This window comes from Chiloscyllium punctatum, chromosome 16, assembly GCF_047496795.1.
Source record: "Chiloscyllium punctatum isolate Juve2018m chromosome 16, sChiPun1.3, whole genome shotgun sequence".
In the NCBI taxonomy this organism is placed as follows: domain Eukaryota; kingdom Metazoa; phylum Chordata; class Chondrichthyes; order Orectolobiformes; family Hemiscylliidae; genus Chiloscyllium; species Chiloscyllium punctatum.
Window position 1 is genome coordinate 11,087,233 of NC_092754.1, and position 20,234 is coordinate 11,107,466.

General features: G+C 41.6%; 1 protein-coding gene across 1 annotated transcript in view; it reads left to right on the plus strand.

The window, feature by feature from the left end:
* The first annotated feature begins 635 nt into the window (after positions 1-635).
* Positions 636-20,234, plus strand: part of LOC140487247 (protein polyglycylase TTLL10-like) — a 51,465-nt gene continuing 31,866 nt past the window's right edge. Inside the window, exons 1-3 of the mRNA XM_072586874.1 lie at positions 636-1,011; positions 14,715-14,883; positions 15,567-15,685. Of these exons, the coding sequence (XP_072442975.1) occupies positions 636-1,011; positions 14,715-14,883; positions 15,567-15,685 (664 nt within the window). The remainder of the gene's footprint in view (positions 1,012-14,714; positions 14,884-15,566; positions 15,686-20,234) is intronic.

Sequence of the window (20,234 nt, forward strand, 5' to 3'; positions counted from 1 at the left end):
GGACCTCTGTCAATAAAACTCTTCTGCAATGCTATACTGGTGGGTTAGTCTAAATTGATGTGGGGATGACGGTGTTGGACTGCGGTCGACAAAGTCAGAAGTCACATGACACCAAATTACCAGGTTTGTTTGAAATCACAACCTTTGAGAGCGCTGCTCCTTCATCATTTGAAAAGCTTGTGATTTCAAATAAATCTGTTAGACTGTAACCTGGTGACATGTGACTTCTGAGTTTAGCCTAGATTGGGTATTCAATATTCCAGGTAGTGGAGCCTGAGACAACAGCAGTCTGACTCAGAAGAGTCCTTGTTGACATACCGAATTTCCTTAGCCTCAGAAGTCAGAATGCCTCCAAATATGGAAAATCAGTATCAAATGAATACCAAATGCTTGGTTTGACATGTTCTTTTATAAAAAACCTTTCAAATTTTAATATCATCTGTTTGCTTGCCAGCCATACGCTTGTGAAAAATCATCTACCCCAAATGTTGGGGAACGAAGATGGGACAGCAGAAGAAAAGATTGATGTTGAAAATTTAAGAAATGCTTGGTACAGTGACTAAGCAGAGAAGAAACATCAGCAGAAATATTTAGAAAGGTTACAACATCACTATGTGATGTTGCAGATTCCCAGAATGAATCATTGCTCTCCAGAGGAACAGCTTGAGGATGAACTGATGTCAATCAAAGGATGTGACACTGCTTTGAGGATAATTGCAGATGTTGAAGGGAGCCTCATTAAGGACGTTCAAAATGTGCCAGCCGAAGAAATAATTTGTGTGATTAATGACACTGGGATAATCAACAATTGGACAAGTAACAGCACTGAAACGCAAAGGAACCAGAGTTTACCAGAAATAGTCAATACATGTACAGATGGAGATGCGACATGGGAGGACAAATCAAAGACAACAGCAGTCAAACTGCAGGAGGAGATTAAGAAGCCACTACTGAATCAAGCAGTACAGGCTATGTTCTATCGAGCAGTGGGATTTTCAAAACCCAGGAAAGGTGTGTTTATTCTTAGATTTATTTACTGTGACTTACTTTGTATTCCGCTTGCATTTTCCCAGTTATGCTGTTCCAGGATTACACCTGGAGAATGCACTCTCTGCCAGGTACATGATGGTATGGGTACAGAGCCGTTGCATCCAATTCATAACATATTTTGCATTGGGAAGATACAAATACATTGGCTCCAGTTAAATATTCGTATGTAAGCCATGTTTAAATATGCAGTTAAAAATTAAGTAACGTTTTTCATTTTGGAAATCAACGCTTTTAGAGTTTCATAAATAGAAAGGTCATGATGTGGAGATGCCGGTGTTGGACTGGAGTGGACAAAGTTAAAAATCACACAACACCAGGTCATAGTCCAACAGGTTTATTTGGAAGCATTAGCTTTCGGAGCGCGGCCCCTTCATCAGGTGGTCGTGGAGTATAAGATCATAAGACACAGAACTATAACAAAAGTTTACAGTGTGATGTAACTGAAATTATATATTGTAAAAAACCTGGATTGTTTCTTAAGTCTTTCATCTTTTAGAATGAACATGTTGTTTTCAGTTCTTTCATATGTAAATCGCAGAACTTTTTAAAAGTTACATTCTCAAGTGAACTTTCACAACAGGCACCGTGTTGGCCCATTGAAGGTGTGAGCTGCCCTGTGTGAGGCTGTCTGTGCCCCAATGTTCAGACTGATTCTAATCTAAAAAACGGATTTACATCGATTCATGCAGTTTTTGAGCAAAATAAAATGTAATTCTGCAAGTACTAATTCACCCCCAAACTTATATGTGTGTGTGCATGTGGGTGTGTGGGGATGGGGGGTTGTTGAGTGTCTGTGAGAGAGGGTGTGTATGTGCGAGAGTGTGAGTGTAAAGGGGTATAAGCCTGTGAGAGGGTGCGTGTGTGCATGTGTGCATGTGAGTGTGGGAGTGTATGTGTGAGTGTATGAGAGAGAGCTTGTGCATGAGTGAGGGTCTGAGTGTGTGTGTGTGTGTGTGTGTGTGTGTGTGGTCCTGGTTGAGGCCATCCCTGTGAGTACCGAACTTAGCTAGCAGCCTCTGCTCTGTCACCTTTCGTTGTTGCCTGTCTCAAAGACCGCCTTGAATGACAGTCACCCAAAGATCCGAGGTCGAATGAAATGACCGCTGAAGTGTTCTCCGACTGGAAGGGAACACTCCTCCCTTTTGATTGTTGTGCAGTCCCCATTCATTCATTACTGTAACCTCTGCTCAGTCTCACCAATGTACCATGCCTCAGGGAATCCTTGCCTGCAGCATATGAGATAGACAACGTCAGCTGACTTGCATGAGTACCTGCCACATGCACGGTAGGAGGTGTCCCCACATGTAATGGTAGTGTCTGTGTAGACACTCTGACACGTCTTGCAGCCTCTACTGTGATAAGGTTGTATGGTGTTGTCCTGCAAGGCAGGCAGTTTGCTACAAACAATGATCTGTTTGAGGTTTGGTTGTTGAAAAAAATGATTGGATGCACTTTCTCCGATGGATTCATGAATTTGTGTCAATGCAAATATATAGTTACTCCTGATTAAAACCATTTATCCTTTTACTTATGTTTAGTTAACATGTAACTGATGACACAGTGGTTAGCGCTACTGATTGGTTGATTTATTGTTGTCACATGTACCAAGATACAGTGAAAAGTGATGTTTCGTGTGCTCTACAGGCAGATTGTTCTGTACAAAGTGCATCAGGTTAGCAGGACAGAGTACAGAATATGGTGTTACAGCCACAGAGAAGGTAAAGAGAGACAGAGAGAGAAAGAGATCATAATTAACATTTGAGAAGTCTGTTCAAAGGTTTGATAACAGCAGGGAAGAAGCTGTGCTTGAATCTGTTAGTATATCTATTCAAACTTCTTTATCTTCTGCATGTCAGAAGAGGGCAGAAGAGAGTATAACTAGGGTCAGAGGGTTCATCGATTATGTTGGCTGCTTTCTCAAGGCAGCAGGAAGGATGGATAGAGTCAATGGATGGAAGGTTGGTTCATGTGATGGACTAGTCTGTGTGCATGACTCTCTGTCATTACTCGCAGTCTTGAACTGAATTGAATTGAATTGAATTGAATTTATTGTCACGTGTACTGAGGCACAGTGAAAAGCTTTGTTTTGCGAGCGATACAGGCAGATCACAGAGTTAAGTAGCATAGATAAGTAAATAATAGGTAAATAGCGGCAAAAACAAAAACACAAGTACAAGCGAATGTTCAGAGTTTGTGAGTCCATTCAGTATTCTAACAACAGTAGTGTAGAAACTGTTTCAAAACTGGCTGGTGTGTGTGTTCAGGCTTCTGTACCCTCTCCCTGATGGTAGAAGTTGTAGAAAAACATTGCCAGGGTGGGATGGATCTTTGAGAATGCTGGTGGCCTTTCCTTGACAGCAGGCCTGGTAGATGGATTCTCCAGATGGGAGGTTGGCCTTTGTGATTGTCTGGGCCGAGTTCACCACTCTGTAACTGTCTCCGATTTTGAATGGTACAGTTGCCACACCAGGTAATGATACATTCAGACAGAATGCTCTCGATTGTGCATCTATAAATTGTTGATCATCACTCCCAGGAACATGATGCTCTTGACTGTCTCCACTTCAGCACCACTGATGCAGACACAGCTATGCCCTCCACTCCACTTGTTGAAGTTAATGACTGATTCCTTCATTTTGCTGATGTTGTTGGAGGGATAGTTGTCTTTACACCATGCCACTAAGTGCTCACTCTTTCCTGTATTTTGTTTTGTCATTGTTTGAGATCCGACCTACAACAGTGATGTCATCAGCAAACTTACAATCAGAGTTGGGGCAGAATTTGGCCACACAGTCATGTGAATGTATCAGGAGTACAGTCAGGGGCTGAGTACGCAGCCTTGAGGAATACTGGTGTTGAAGATTATTGTGGAGAAAGAGTTGTCTCCTATTCTTCCTGACTTTGGTCTATGGGTCAGGAAGTTGGGGATCCAGTTACAGACGGGAGAGCTGAGACCTCGCTCACAAAGTTTAGAAATGAGTTCGTTTGGAATTATGGTGTTGAAGGCGGAGCTATAGTCAATAAGTAGGAGCCTGACGTAGGTATCCTTGCCATTCTGATGTTCAAGGGATAAATGTATGGCCAAGGCAATGGTGTCTGTTGTGGACCTGTTGCGCCAGTAGGCGAATTGCAAAGAATCAAGGCAATCTGGTAGGATGGAATTGATGTGAAACATGATTAACCTTCTGAAGCACTTCCTAATTATGGAGATAAGAGCCATCAGGTGGTAGTCATTGAGGCACATTTTTCTTTGCCACTGGGATGATGGTAGGGACTTTTGGATCTGCCTCACAGCACCAGGGACTTGGGTTCAATTCCAGCCTTGAGTTACTGTCTGTATGCAGTTTGCACATTCTCCCTTTATCTGCATAAATTTCCACTGGGTGCTCTGGGGTATCGTCCCACAGTCCAAATATGTGCAGATCAGGTGGTTTGGCAGTGCTAAGTGTTCAGGGATGTGCAGCATATGTGAATTAGCATGATAAATGCAGATTCTGGGGATAGGATGGGATCTGGGTGGGATGCTCTTTGGAGGGTCGGTGCAGACTTGATGCATCAAATGGCCTCTTTCTGCAAATAGGGATTCTATGATCCAATGTGTGGGCAATTGGCTGTTGGGCCTTTGTATGTTCTTCCTCATGCTTAACTTCATGCATATGCACCAATTACTGATGTTTCAGGTGACATTTCCAGCAAAACTGGTCAACTGGTTCATGTTCTAAGTTGGGGGAAGGCGAATTTTGATGGAATTAGGCAGGAGCTTGAAGGGGTTGATAGGAATCATTTGTTTGCAGGAAAAAGGACCTCTGGCAAGTGAGAGATCTTTAAAAGTGAGATAGCTGGAGTTTAAGCTCAAAATGTTCCTGTGAGGATGAAGGGTGAGGTTGGCAAGAATAGGGAACCCTGGATGTCAAGAGATATTGAGGCCTTGACCAGTAAAATGAAAGAGCCTTGGCTCAGGTACAGACAGCTGGGATCAAAGGAATCCTTGGAGGTATAGAGGGAATGCAGGAGTTGACTGAAGAAGGAAGTCAGGAGGGTGAAAAAGTGGCATGAGTTAGCCTTGGCTGAGAAGACTAGGGTGAATCCAAAGAGGTACTTTAAGTATATTAAAGGAAAAAGAATAACTAGAGAGAATAGGGCCCCTCAAGGACCAAAGTGGACATGTATGTGTGGAACCGCAAGACATGGGCGAGTTTCTCAATGAATATTTCTCCTCTGTGTTTACCACAGAGAAAGACATGAAGATTTGGGAACTAGTGGAAGTTAGTGATGATATCTTGGGGACAGTCCATATCACAGTGGAGGTGGTGTTGGATATATTAGAATGTTTAAAGGTGGATAAATATGCTGGTCCTGACCAGATATACCCAAGAACACTGCAAGAGGCTAGTGACGAAATTGAGGGGGCACTGGCTGATATTTTTATGTCTTCATTAGCCACAGGTGAGGTCCCGGAAGGCTGGAGTGTAGCAAATGTTGTACCATTATTTAAGAAGGGCTGCAAAGAAAGGCCTGGGAATTATAGACGAGTAAACTTAACATCTGTGTGGATAAATTACTTGAGAAGATTCTGAAGCATAAAATATACATAAGATGGACAGGGTTTGATTAGGAATAGTCAGCATGGCTTTATGAGTGGGAGATCATGCCTCACAAGTTTGTTAGAGTTCTTTGATGAAGTGACCAAAAAGGTTGACTGGGGCAGAGCAGTAGATGTTAGTCTATATGTATTTCAATTGGATACAAAATTGGATTGGTGGTAGGAAGCAGAGGGTAATAATGGAAGGATGCTTGTTGGACTGGAGACCTGTGACTGGTGGAGTGCGTCAGGGGTTGTTATCTATATCAAGGATTTGGATGAGAATATATGAGGCATGATTAGTAAGTTTGTAGATGACACTAAAATAGGCAGTATCGTGGACAGTGAGGAAGGTTATCAGAAATTGCAGCAAGATTTTGATCAGCTGCGGAAGTGGGCCAAGAAAAGGTAAACGGAGTTTAATATAGATAACTGTGAGGCCTTGCACTTTGGAAAGTCAATTCAAGGTAGGAGTTTCATGGTGAATGGTAGGGCCTTAAGGAATTTAGTGGAACAGAGGGATCTTGGAGTTCAGGTTCACAGTTCTCTGAAAGTGGAGTCCCAGGTAGACAGGGCAGTGGAAAAAGGCTTTTAGCACACTGGCCTTCGTCAATCAGTGCATTGAGTATAGAAGTAGGGAAGTTATGTTGTAGTTATACAGGATGTTGGTGAGGCCGCACTTGGAGTATTGTGTTCAGTTTTGATCATCTTGTTATGGGTAAGATGTTATTAAACTGGAAAGAGTGCAGAAGAAATCCACAAGGATGTTGCCTGGACTCAAAGGTCTGAGTTACAGGGAGAGGTTGGACTTTTCTCTTTAGAGCATAGGAGACTGAGGGGGACCTTAAAGAGATGTATAGAATCATGAGAGGCAAAGATAGGGTGATTGCACTGAGTCTTTTTCCCCAGGGTTGGGGAATCGAGGATTAGTTTAAAGTTAGAGGGGAAAGAATAAAAGGGAACCTGAGGTGCAATGTGTTTACACAGAGGGTGGTATTCATATGGAATGAGCTACCAGCGGAAGTGGTTGAAGCGGGTATATTAACAACATTTAAAAGGCATTTCGACAAATACATGGAAAGGAAAGGTTTAGAAGGGTATGGGCCAAGTACAGGGAAATGGGGTTAGCGTGGATGGACATTTGGTTGGCATGGACCAGTTTGGACTCAAGGGCCTGGCTCCATGCTGTACGACTCTATGGCTCTATGAACATTGAAGTAGTAGAGCGGAACTAGCTCCCAGGAAAATTTCCATTAGGAAATACATTTAGACTGAGCAGAATGATTCCCAAAAAGGTGAACACTGTTTTTTGCATGACAATGGGGAGAGAAAAAAAAGCGGATTGTTTTTGTTGAGTGCCTTCCATTACCCCAGACCTGGTTCCACACAGTGGGGATTCAATGATTTAAATGAGATTGAACAGTTTAGGCCTATACTGTCTAGAATTTAAAAGAATGAAGAGAGATCAAATTGAGGTATTCAGATGGTAAAAGGTATGGATAAAATAGATGTGGAGCAGATGATGCTTCCTCTTGTGGGACATTCTAGGATGAGAACTCAGTCTTAGGATAAGGGGTAGCAAATTTAAACAGAGCTGAGGAGAAAGTACTTCTCCTAAAGGGTTGTGAATCTGTGAAATTCACTGCTCCAAAGTGCGGTGGATGTTGGGAACAGTGAGTAAAGTGAAGGAGGAGTTAGATAGATTTTTAATTGGCAATGGGTTGAAGTATTATGGGGAGAAGGAGGGAAATGGGGGTGAAGAGTATATCAGCCATGATCTAATGGCAGAGCAGACTCAATGGGCCGAATGGCCTAATTTTGCTCCCATATCATACAAACTCATGAACCAAATGAACACAAGCTGTTGTTGAAACTATGCTAAAAATGGCAAGTATATTATTCTCTGACGTGCTCTGGGCGACACGGTGGCACAGTGGTTAGCACTGCTGCCTCACAGCACCAGAGACCTGGGTTCAATTCCCACCTCAGGCGACTGACTGTGTAGAGTTTGCACGTTCTCCCCGTGTCTGCGTGGGTTTCCTCCGGGTGCTCCGGTTTCCTCCCACGGTCCAAAGATGTGCAGGTCAGGTGAATTGGCCATGCTAAATTGCCCATAGTGTTAGGTAAGGGGCAAATGTAGGGGTATGGGTGGGTTGCGCTTCGGCGGGGCGGTGTGGACTTGTTGGGCCGAAGGGCCTGTTTCCACACTGTAAGTAATCTAATCTAATCTAATCTAATCTAATCTAAAAAGCCATTTTTGAGTTTGCCGAACTATCATGGAATCAAAATTAACAAAAGATTCATATGATGTAAAAACATATACTTTTCTCAATAAAATGAGTAACCTTTGGCAAGGGGGCAGAATGTGGGAGATTGAGGCAGGGCACTTCACTTCAGTGTCATGAGGAGGGTGTGATCTACTAAAGGAAAATGATGTGAGATGTGTGGAAAAGTGAACCATTTAACAAGGTCCTGATTGAAGAAAAGGCAGAGCTCAGCTGAAATGCCAAAAGGCAGATCAGTAAGTATACAGAACAAAATCAAGAGCTTATAAAACTTAATTTCTTCTCAAAAGGAAGATGAAGCAAGAATGTCATAGATTGACATTGAACTGGTTTGTTTTGGCAGCTCCCCACTATATGGTCAATGAGGGCATCTTGAAGGAAATTAAATGGAAGGTCAGACTGTTGAACAATTCAAAGGAGTTGTAGTCCCCATATGGTTCATGGCAGCATTTGTTGACTTTCTAGGACTGTGAGATCATGTGATGATTGTGGCACTGATACAATGAGCTTTAAGGTGGAATGGTTTGTGTTCAGTTCTACTCAGAATGCAGATCCCCAACTGCATTGATGTTCCAACATTTTAACAGGAGACATATTTTGATGATGGATTTTTAATAATTGACGTGGCTACAAAGGTAACAGGTCCAGCATTGCCATTTTAAGCGAGGTCTTTGTGACTGCTGGAGGTCACCACTAGCATCATAGTGCATCTTGGGGAGGAGGCTAAAGATGATATGGCTTCGGAGGATGATGGTGCCTACTTTTCCAACTTAATAGAATTCAGAGCCAACTTCCTCAGCAATGGAACACACATGCCGGTGGTCCTCAGAAACAAGTGGCACAACAATTGTACAGGTTCGTGAATGTTGCTGAATGACCACCTTGTACATGTCATACATCTCTCTATGATGTCAGCCAGTGGACTTCAAACTACAGAATCTTTAGTTCAAGCTACATTGGGTGTATATAACAAAGCATCATAGATTAATTTTCTTTTACATCCATTGAAAACTATGACAACTTTAACCCAACCTCTTCATCTGGAAATTAATGTTGATTTGACACCCTGCCTAGTATTGCTTTGCACCAATCTCAATGCATAGTGTGGCTATGGAGTAAAATAAACTCCTGAGGAGGTGAATTTCTCAATGGGCTGGATTTTATAGGGAGGGTAAGTGGGGGTGGCTGGGTCCATACTGTTAGCTTCCCTGGAACAAAAGGCAATTAAAAGCCTGTCCTGCAGCAATAACATACAGGAGCAGCATAAACACACTCAGGGTTGGACTTCTGCCCCCTAAGTGGACAAGGAGACCCACCCTCGAGATGACCAGAACAGTCCCAGCAGCACCACGACTCATTAGTGGCTACTGCCAGGACTGCAAGCGTCCCCAAGAAGAGGGATGATGTCAACCAGAATGAGGTGAGTCCTAGATTTTGGAATGGAAGGGATGAGACAGGCTATGGCATGTGAAAAATGGGCTGGCTGGGGTGGGATTGGGATGCCAGGCAAGATAGATAAAGGGAGACAAGGTGGGGTAGTAGTCAGAGTGTTCCTGATACACAGAATGCTGATTTAAGTGTCCCACCTTCTTTTCCATCCTTAAAAAACAACCTTTGCATTCCAGCCTGCCTACACTGCCCAGTACTTTATGGCAATGAAGGCAGTTTGCAACCCTTAATTGCCACTTAGAGGGACACTTAAGGGCCTTAATAGGTCTAAGGGCTGTGTTAGTTGTGGCTGATAGTTTTAGGCATTTTTACACACTGCCACAGTACATGATTGAGACAAGTCCTTGGAGAGTCTGAGGCTGAGGGGTGACCTTATAGTGGTTTATAAAATCATGAGGGGTATGGATAGGGTAAACACACAGGGTCTTTTGCCGGGTGGCAGAGTCCAGACCTAGAGGACATAAGTTTCTGGTGAGAGGGGAAAAATTTAAAAGGGACCTAATGGACAATTTGTTCACGTAGAGGGTGGTGCCTGTCTGAAATGAGCTGCCAGAGGAAGTGGTGGAGGCTGGTATAATTACAACATTTAAAAGGCATCTGGATGAGGATGTGTATAGGAAGGGTTTAGAGGGATGTAGGCCAAATGCTGGCAAATGGGACTAGATTAGGTTAGGATATCTGGTTGGAATGGACGAGTTGGACTGAAGGGTCTGTTTTCATGCTCCATGACTCTGTCACAGTTGGTAGGACAGACTATTTCTGTTAAGATAAATATTTAGTTATAGAACGCAAGAATGTCTATGCTATTTCTGTACTCTCTGTTTTTTAAGCTCTACAGTTTATAGATGATATAAAATCTTGTTTGGAATCATAAATTACTGACACAGATTTGAAAGGTTTGTAACTATTCTGAAAAACCCCAAACCCTGTCACATTTTGCACAGGCTTCAACAAGTTTTAAAAATTGTAATTAGGAAGATTTCACCCCAGGAGTATTCCCCCTTTATGGTTGATAGCAAAGTTATGGAGTAAATTTTACACTGTGCACGTGTGAATTTTTGAAATACATTGACAAGCGAACTTCCTACTGACAGCACAAACTAGCAAAATCACATCTTTTAATGTCCTGATTCTAATGCTAAGTGCCAATGGGATGACCTGTTTTATTCATGAGTTTGTGTTGTTCAGTAGGCTGAGACACTTATAATTGTGTCACCATTCACAAGAATGTCTTTTTATTGTGTGCAACAATTTTAACTGAAACCAAAAAACTCAAGAGTGTCAAAGGTATAGTCATGTCACTTGCAGACTGAGATTTGACATTTTTAAATTTCCCAATTTTCTTCAAATTCATCATTTTCTGAATGTTTTGATGATTCACCATCAATGATTCCTCAGATAGTAATGCATTTCTCGAGTGGCTATTAACAACAGATATCTGTGGCCTACTGTAGACTGAGTCTTGACCCTGCCCTCACCTGGCATCCAAACAATCGATACACCTTGGTAAAGCTCAATGCATTCAGAAACTGACTGACTTCCATTTTAGAATCCAAGGGCATGCAATTTATCACAAGGTCAGTATGTGTCTAATCTCAGCACAGGGGCAGAAACACCAACTCTGGTCTGTAGACCTTTTTGAAGTTACCATTCAGAATTATTGGAATGATAGGGCAACGTGAGCCTTACAACTACTGTAGTAAATAAAAGTGACCCATATCACCCTGGAGCTGCTACAATCCCTCTTGTGAGCTTTATTTATGCTGTCACATGCTGCTTACATCACAAAGGCCCCTCTATCTGTCATTACACTGCCACTAATCCCAGGGCCTGGAAGTTTGATTGAAACAATAAATTAATCAGAATATGGTGAGGACTGCTGATGCTGGAGATCAGAGTTGAGCAGTGTGGTGCTGGAAAAGCACAGCAGGTCAGGCAGCCTCCATGGAGCAAGAGAGTCGACATTTCAGGTATATGCCCGAAACGTTGATTCTCCTGCTCCTCAGATGCTGCCTGACCTGCTGTGCTTTTCCAGCACCACACTTCTCGACTTAGAGTATGGTGAGTCAGGGACACATAACAGGATGGCTAATGAGCCATCTGGAAAGCAGAGAGCAGGGACCTGTTCAGAGAGTCTGCAAAGTTGGATCCAGAAGAATCACTGCTGTTCATGAACGCTCTTAATGATTTAGATTTTAAAAGCAAAATCACAAGTAGTAAATTTCAGAACAACACTGAATTGTGGGAAAAAAACAGTACTAGGGACAGCTGCAACACGTTGTGGAAAGACATTAATAAACTCACAATGGTAATGTAATTGGCAAATTATTGTCAATATAATTAAGTGTGAACTATGACTTTAAATAAGAAAAGGAAAGTCCTGTATTATCTGGAAGACATTGATTTAAATGGGTCAAAGATAGCAAAGAATCTGTCAATGTAGGTACACAAAGTAGTGACCGTCCGTTAACAAAACCATGAGAAAACAATAATCCAAGCTAAAGGTTTTATTCCTGAAAGGATAGAATTGAAAAGTTGGGAATTTGTGTTAGACTTGGACCAAATTTTGATTAGACCATAACTTGTGTATGGTTCTGCTATCCATGTTATAAAAATAATACACAGACCATGAAAATTTGTGAGGTTGGTTTGAGAAATATACAAATTTTACTCACCAATTGTGGACAGGCTGGGACTCTTTTTGTCTGGAAAGAGAAAGCAGAAGTGTAATGAGCATTAAGTGACTAAATGTGGGACTTTTACCCTTCACTCAGGAGAAAGTCCTGCCACCATACTGATTGGACAGAAGTGTACTAGACCCAGTAGCACCTGATGTTGCAGTGGACAGATCCTGGAGCTACAAGCAAACCCCCACTAGAGTTAAGTCCTGGGAGTCCAAGACCATGTAGAGTAAGGAGGTCTCAGGGCACACAGGGGAAGTGAGGCCTGGGGAGGTGAGGCCTGAGCAGGTACACAGCGGATGATGTTGGTGGAGAGGACCAATGGGCAGAGAACACCTTCAGGACCAAGACCTTAAGGAGGAGGGGAATGCGGTGTGTTACATTCCTGAATTTGAAAGAAGGCTGCTGATAGTGACCCCTTAGCTCCTTTCCTGGCTGAGGCCGGAACAAGGTCACTTTCAGACTTCTCACCTCCCTTCTCCCATCTTCAACTCATCTGGTCATACTGGAATGCAAGGCTGGAAGTGGAGGAGCAAAATAGCTCTTAAATAGCAATTAACTGGCACTTGAGGGTAAAGGCAGGTAGAGAGACCTAGCCCTCAACCAACCCACCATAAAATTGTGTAAAGGCTAGGTCTGGTAGGACGTCAGGCTGAAGGCACTCCTTCCAAACCCAACAGTGGGGAGATGAAAACATTTGGCCATAGACTTAGAATAATGAGTTGATCATTTCAGAATGAGACAAGGAGAAATTTCTTCACCTGGAAGTTCATTAAACTTTGAAATCATTTAGCCCACATGGCTGTTGTCATGCCATTATTGAATATATTCCAACAAAGGTCAACAGATTACATGTATGAAATGAATCAAAGGACACAGGGATTGGCTGGGAATATACTATTGAAGTGAAATATTTGCCATGATTGTATTGATTAGCAGAGCAGGCTAAAGGGGCTTTATTGTGTCCATATCCTACGTCTTTTAGGTAGAAGGATTCGGTCTTTCATGCCTCACAATTCATCTGCAGGAGATGGAGTTGGCGACCAAGTAACTTATGTGATGGTTTGAAGGGATTGTTAAAATAGTGACACCACAAAAGAGCAGCAAAGGAGGCAGCTTCCTTGGCTTTCCTTTCCTCATTTCTGCTCAGTGTAAATCCTACAAAGCACCCCACCCTAACCAAATCCGTCCTCTTATAAAGCACCTTGGAACTTTTTGCCACTTTGAAGATGCTATTGAGATGTGAATCATTGTTTTTTTGATATTAATCAGTCTGTAGATTGTGGAAATCATCACAATACTGCAGAGGCAGCTGCTGCCAACTCTGATCTGGACACCTTTATTGATATTATTAATATTAGTCTGATGTGTGACCCACATTCACATTTTTGAAGATGGCAAGATGAGTTAATAAAGTTGTTTAGAAAGTGTACTTACAAAATAAGCTGGGCAAAAGTCTTTCTAAATTTACAAATAATAATTCAGCTGTCAGGTTATGTCCAGTTCTGGGCACCATGCTTCAGGGAGGGCTGTTAGAACTTTGCAGAGAAAACTTACCAAAATTATACCACAGATAAGGGACTTCAATATTGTGAAGAATCTGAAAAGCTGGGATTATTCACCTTCGAGCAGAGTCAGGAACTACTCTATAGACAAAGCTCAAATACACCGTGATAATGATAACTTTGAGTACATTTTCTAAATATAATTTAATAATCAGACTGACCAACCTGCATTGGACATGAGGTTACAACGTCTTTCCTCAGAATGTATTCTCCTTTGTCGATGAGCCAGTCTAATTGTTTCTCTGGTGCTTTTCCTTTTTTAAAAAAATTGTTCATGGGATCTATTTGTCCCTGGCAAGGCCAGTATTTATTTTCCATCATAAATCACCCTGGAAAAGGAGACCTGCCTCTTGAACTACTGCAGACCTTGGGACGTAAGCACATGCCCTGTGCATAGTAGTAAGGAAATTCCAGTATTCCAACCCAGCAACAGTGAAGGAGTGGTGATAGATCTAAGTCAAGAAGGTGTGTGAATTGGAGGTGTGTTTGCTGCTGGTAGTGTGCCCATGTATCTGCCACACTTGTCCCTCCGAATGATAGAGGTTGGGATTTTGAAAGGTCTGGCGAAGGAGCCTTTGATCATTTACTGCCATGCATCAAAGTAGATGGTACACACTTTTATTACTGTGCAGTGGTGATGAAGGGAGTGAATGTTTAATGTGTTGGCTGGAGCACCAGTCAAGCTCATCCAGGCAAATGGGGAGTATTCCATCACATCCCTGATTTGTGCCTTGTAGATGGTGGACAGTCACGGTGGAGACAGAAGGTGTGTTACTCATTGCAGAGTTCCTAGTCTCTGTCCTGTTCATGTAGCCATATTACTTATACTGCTGGTCCAGTGCAGTTTCTGGTCAATGGTAACTCCATGGATGTTGATAACGGGGGATGCAATGCTGATAATGCTATTGAACCCCATTGTCACAATGTGGGGATTGATAGCATCCGTTACAAGTGTGTTGTGTCAAGTTGCTAATGGTGGGTGTGAAATGAAGAAAATATATGGGTGATGTTGATTTTGAAGTTTGAAAATTCTCAGTTTTATGCTTCTCATAATGCTTCGTTTCTCTATTTCCTCCTAAATTTCCTTATCCTTACACTGTAGGCATTGATGCCTCACAATGCAAACTGGAAAATGCAAGGTCTCGTAACAGTATCTGTCATCTCAAAGCAAGAGGTGATGTGAGCCCCAGGCCTAACAAACCCAAGAAGGTGGATGACTACAAAAATTTCAGGCCCATCTTCTATGTCTCAGGGACAAATGGAACTGACCTGTATGTATAAAAGTAGAGTTTCATTGTAAGTTATTACACAATGCTGCTTGGAATGTTCTTCCTTGAATGTGCTACTGCAATAATATGGTTAATCAATGTAATTTTAGTTGGTTTATATTTTTGTTACTTTATTGCTAAATAATTATCAGAAAGATATACAAAGCTTTAGTTTGATGTGGTTCTATGGGACCTGAATTGCTTTAGCACACAGTTACTAAATGTTTGCCTCTCTTCCTCTGTTTGGAGTAACAGGATTTGGAGGAATGCATGGCGATGTAATTCCACTAAAAACCAAAGGGGCAAAGGAGGGTGCACTTCAAGTGACCCTTGGGCATGGTTTTCAAATCACTGGCACAGATGTAGTCCAGTGCAACCTGGAGGGAGTGAAGGGGAGGAAACCCAGCATGTCCAAATGGAAATATCCTCTAAACCGCTGCTATTCAACCATAACATTGCAGTGGAAACCCTGTTCAGGTCCAAACAGGTCTCCCGCGGCTGATATTTTGATAGTGGACAAAGAACAATCCAAATGGAATTCAGCCAGAGAGCTGTAATGACAAGCTCCTGTGAAAATTCTGCCTAGGAAAGCAGGGGGGCAACTACAGCAACATATTTAACACTTTAATGTGTGGTTTGTTCAATTTCAGCTCCAGGACTTGTTAAATTGTTTCTTTTCTATACAGAGTTATCAGCTTTTGTGAGAACAGGGGTTGGAAGCGAATGTATGACAATGACAGAGCTGACTACTTATTAAAATGGTGTGAAATTAATACACCGAACAACTTTCAATGCTTTCAAGAAGGTAAAGGGGTACCTGAATAACATAATATGGAAGCTGTCATAAGTGTAACATAATAGACTTACAATCACATGTCTTAATGTTCTCTTTCTGCATATACTATTTCATACCTTTGATTTTTTTTCACTTTTTTTGGAAGAGAATTTTTTACTTTCTGAAACAATGTATTGCAATGACATTTCCTTCTTTTTATGCTGTACTGATATAATATTTTTTGTATTGGACTGCTTTACAAAGAGCGTCCTTTTCAGTAACATGTTTTCCTCTAATCTTACCTTTACTGTCCAATGGTTCTCCGAAGCCAGTCATAATATCCAGTCCAGTGTGTCCTGCATCCACTATCTTTGAAAGAAGAGAGTTCCAAAGTTTAACAATCCTCTCAGAGAAAAGAAATTCTCTTCATCTCAACCCGAAAAAAGTGACCCTTAATTTTTCAACAGTCTCCCCTAGTTCTGGACTCAGCCTCAAGAGGAGACATTCTTTCCAAACCCACCATCCTTCTCAAGACTTTTCAGGATCGTATAAACTTTAATCAAGTCACACTCCCTCTTCTAAACTATGATGGGAATAAGCCCAATCTTTCCTCCCTTTTCTTACATGACACCCACTCTAATCATTCTAGTAAAAACCTCCTCTGAACCACCTCCCTTGTATTTGCATTCTTTAAACAAGGAGATCAAAACTGCACACAGTATTTTAGCTGTGGTCTTACAAATGCCCTATACAGCTGAAGCATAAAATTCTTACATTTATGTTCAAATCCTGTCATAGGGATAGCTTACATTAGCCTTCTTAATTACTTGCTATACCTGAATACTAACTTTTCGTGAATCCATGTATAAGAAGGCCTACATTCCTCTGCATCTAAGAATTCTGTAATTGTTCTCAATTTATGTAATACTTCTTTATTCTTCCTGTTAAAGTGAGTGACTTTACATTTTCCCACATTATACTTTATCTGCCAGATTTTTGTCCACTTATTAAGGGCGGCACGGTGGCACAGTGGTTAGCACTGCTGCCTCACAGCGCCAGAGACCCGGGTTCAATTCCCGCCTCAGGCGACTGACTGTGTGGAGTTTGCACATTCTTCCCGTGTCTGCGTGGGTTTCCTCCGGGTGCTCCGGTTTCCTCCCACACTCCAAAGACGTGCAGGTCAGGTGAATTGGCCATGCTAAATTGCCCGTAGTGTTAGGTGAAGGGGTAAATGTAGGGGTATGGGTGGGTTGCGCTTCGGCGGGGCGGTGTGGACTTGTTGGGCCGAAGGGCCTGTTTCCACACTGTAAGTAATCTAATTATTCAACCCATCTTTATCTGTCTCCATCTTACATATGATCTTTTCACAACATACTTCCCTACCTAACTTTGTATCATCCCCAAATTTAGCCACAATATCTTCATTCCCCTTGTCTAAGTAAATGGTATAAATTGTAAAAAGCTGAGAACCCAGCAGGTCTCCACTCATCACATTCTATGTATACTCTCTGTTTTCTAACAGCCAAACAATCTTCTAAGCATGCTAATTTGTTATGCATCACACCATGAGCTCCTGGTTTGAACATTAAACTTTAATGCAACACCATGTCACATGCCCTTTAGAAATCCAAATACAATATGTCCAAAGACTCCCCTTTATCCATAATGCAGGTTACTTCATCAAAGAACTCCAATAAATTGGTTAAATTGTGCTTTCACGAAATCATCCCAATTCCGGGTGGATACTTTGAGGTTTGTTTTTGAAGTTATTAACTATAACCTCCTTAATGAGCGATTCTATCACCTTCCCACAACAGATGGCAAGCTGAGCAGATTATAATTTCCTGTTTTCTGCCTCCCTCCCTCCTCAAAGACAGGAATTATACATGCTACTTTCCAATTTTGTGGGATATCTCCAGAATCTAGCAAATTTTGGAAATTTAAGACCAATGTATCAACTAACTGATTAGTTACTACTTTTAAGATCCTGAGATGGATGTCTAACTGGGTCTGCAGATCCGTCAGGTTGTTTAGTATTACTTCCTTTGTGACTGTGGCTTCACCCAATGAAGGAGCAGTGCTCCGAAAGCTTGTGATTTCAAAAGAAACCCTTGGACTCTAACATGTGTCATGTGACTTCTGATTTTGTCCAGCCCCAGTCCAACACTAGCACCTCCACATTGTAGCATATTATTGAACTCGCTATGGAGTCCTGAAGACTGCAGGGTCCCCAAGTGGAAAATGAGATGATGTTCTTTCAGCTTGCACTGAGCTTCACCGGAACACTACAGCAAACCAGACATAGATGTTGGCTAGGGAACACAGTAGTGCATTGAATTGGCAGGCAACAGGAAGCTCCAGATCATTTCTGGGGACAGAACATAGGTGTTCTTCAAAGCAGTTGCGCAGTCTGCATTTCATCTCCCCTCGTAGAGGAGCATTAGTGTTTAACTCTAGTGACTGTAATTTCACCAAGTTCCTGTCTCCTTTCCACATCTTGATTTATAACTAGAACCAGAAAGATTTTTGTATCCATTCTAGTGAAGACAGAATCAAAATATTTGCTCACTTAATTTTCCATTTTCTTGTTATCTAACACTCAACTCCCCATTCTCACTTTCTAGAGGACAAACTTTCTCTTTAGAAATACCTGCATTTTAAATTTTTGGCTCTCTTCTCATGTTCTCTTGATCAATCTGTTAATCAATTTCTGCCATTCTCTATATTTTGTCCTATCATCTGACCTGTCACTCACCTGAAGAAGGACCTATGCCCGAAACGTTGATTCTCCTGCTCCTCGGATGCTGCCTGGCCTGCTGCGCTTTTCCAGCACCATACTTTTCAACTCTGGTCTCCAGCATCTGCAGTCCTCACTTTCTCCTGTCACTCACCTTTGCAGAATTATTATTTTTTCCTTATGATGGGTGCTTTCTTTAACTTCTTTCATTAACCAGGGATGGTTCATCCTCTCAATTTCTCTTTCGAATAGGAATATTCTGAGTTATTCTGAGTATCCTAAAATATCCCATTAAATGTCTGCCACTACTTCTTTACTGATCTATCTGTATCCTAGTTTCCAATTCATTTCAGCTTGCTTGGCTTTCATGCCCACAAGTTGAATTTTTTTAAAAAATTAGTCTTAGACCCACTGTTCTCTGTTTCGGTCATATTGTGGCTGCTGCTGACTAGCAGTGAGGGGCTCTGCGGTTATTAACTAATCATGTCACATTGTACAATGTCTGGTTGATTTCAGAATGTGCTGATCTAAGAAACTATCTCAAAAGCATTCTATGAATTCCTCATCCTGATTGCCATTGTCAATTTGATTTTTTTTCCATAGTAGGTGCATGTTTGTCTCCAAATGGAGATGTGAATTAGGTCATGATACTTTGAACTTAGTTTTCTTTTTGCTGGAGGAAGAATTTTTCACTGCCTTCACAGCCTCACATCATTTTCTTGTAATTTTTTTTGTGGGTTGGGAAGACCTTGAGTGCATAACATACTCATATCTTCCTGAGGTCAGGGTCCCTGTTGTGAGGGCCACAAGAATATTCCAATTCCTCCCACACCATTTTTGTGAGCAGGTGTGGTTTATGGAAACCCTCCAAAAAGATGTGCCTCCTCAGAGAGATCACGGCCCAGGGAAAGCCTGCTAAAGGGTTTGGAATGTTCTGAAATGTAAGTGTAAAATATTTTGATACCGAATAATAGGTTGATCTTTACATTGACCACCAGTATGCAAGTGTTGTCACATACTTTTCCATTCAAGAAAGTTTCAGAAACAAAAAGAGAAGTTGCTGGAAAAGCTCAACAGATCTGGCAGCATCCGTGGAGAGAAATCAAAGTTAATATTTTGGGTCCAGTGACCCTTCCTCAGAACTGATTGAAGAAAGCTTTAGATTGCATTAAAAATGTAAAGAGTATTATCCTGTCAGCCTTTTTTTTGCTGTAATTTAAAATGACAGCTCTAATTGTTCAGAAATTTTTTTTCTAAAGTTCTTTCTAACAATTAGAGCTGTTAAGAAAAGTTCCACTTTAGAAAAATTTCTTTTAAAAAAAAACCCTGTATCTATTTCTCTCTACTAATTGCCAGGCATTCTGCTTTGAAATGCAAACAGCACACTATTCTGTTCAGTTCCCTGGTTCCAATGGAGCTGGAAGTTTTTGTTTTGGTAGCTGGAGCCACTATAAATGCTTGGCTGGGTTTCAAAAGCTTTAATGACTTCAGTGCAGTTTATCGATCCAAAACAATTGAAATGTTTAAGAAGCTGCCATTTCAGAATATGCCTTTGATGTTGTTTGCTTTTTGCTTAAGAGCCTAAAAGAAATTCCAAGGTGTATAATTTTTTGTTGCAGTGGAGCAGATTACTTTACAAAATAATTATTGGAGCAAGCATAGGGGATTGATGGCAGGGTTAGGGGCTTTGGTGTCATGATTCACTTGAAGGATCGGGGGTTGTCTGGGGATAGGTAAGAGTCGGTGGGTAGGATTTAAGGGACTGTTAAATGATGTTGGCAACTGGGCTGTTGTGATGGAGAATTAAGGCAGATTTTCTAACTAACCCACCTCTGCAGCTGT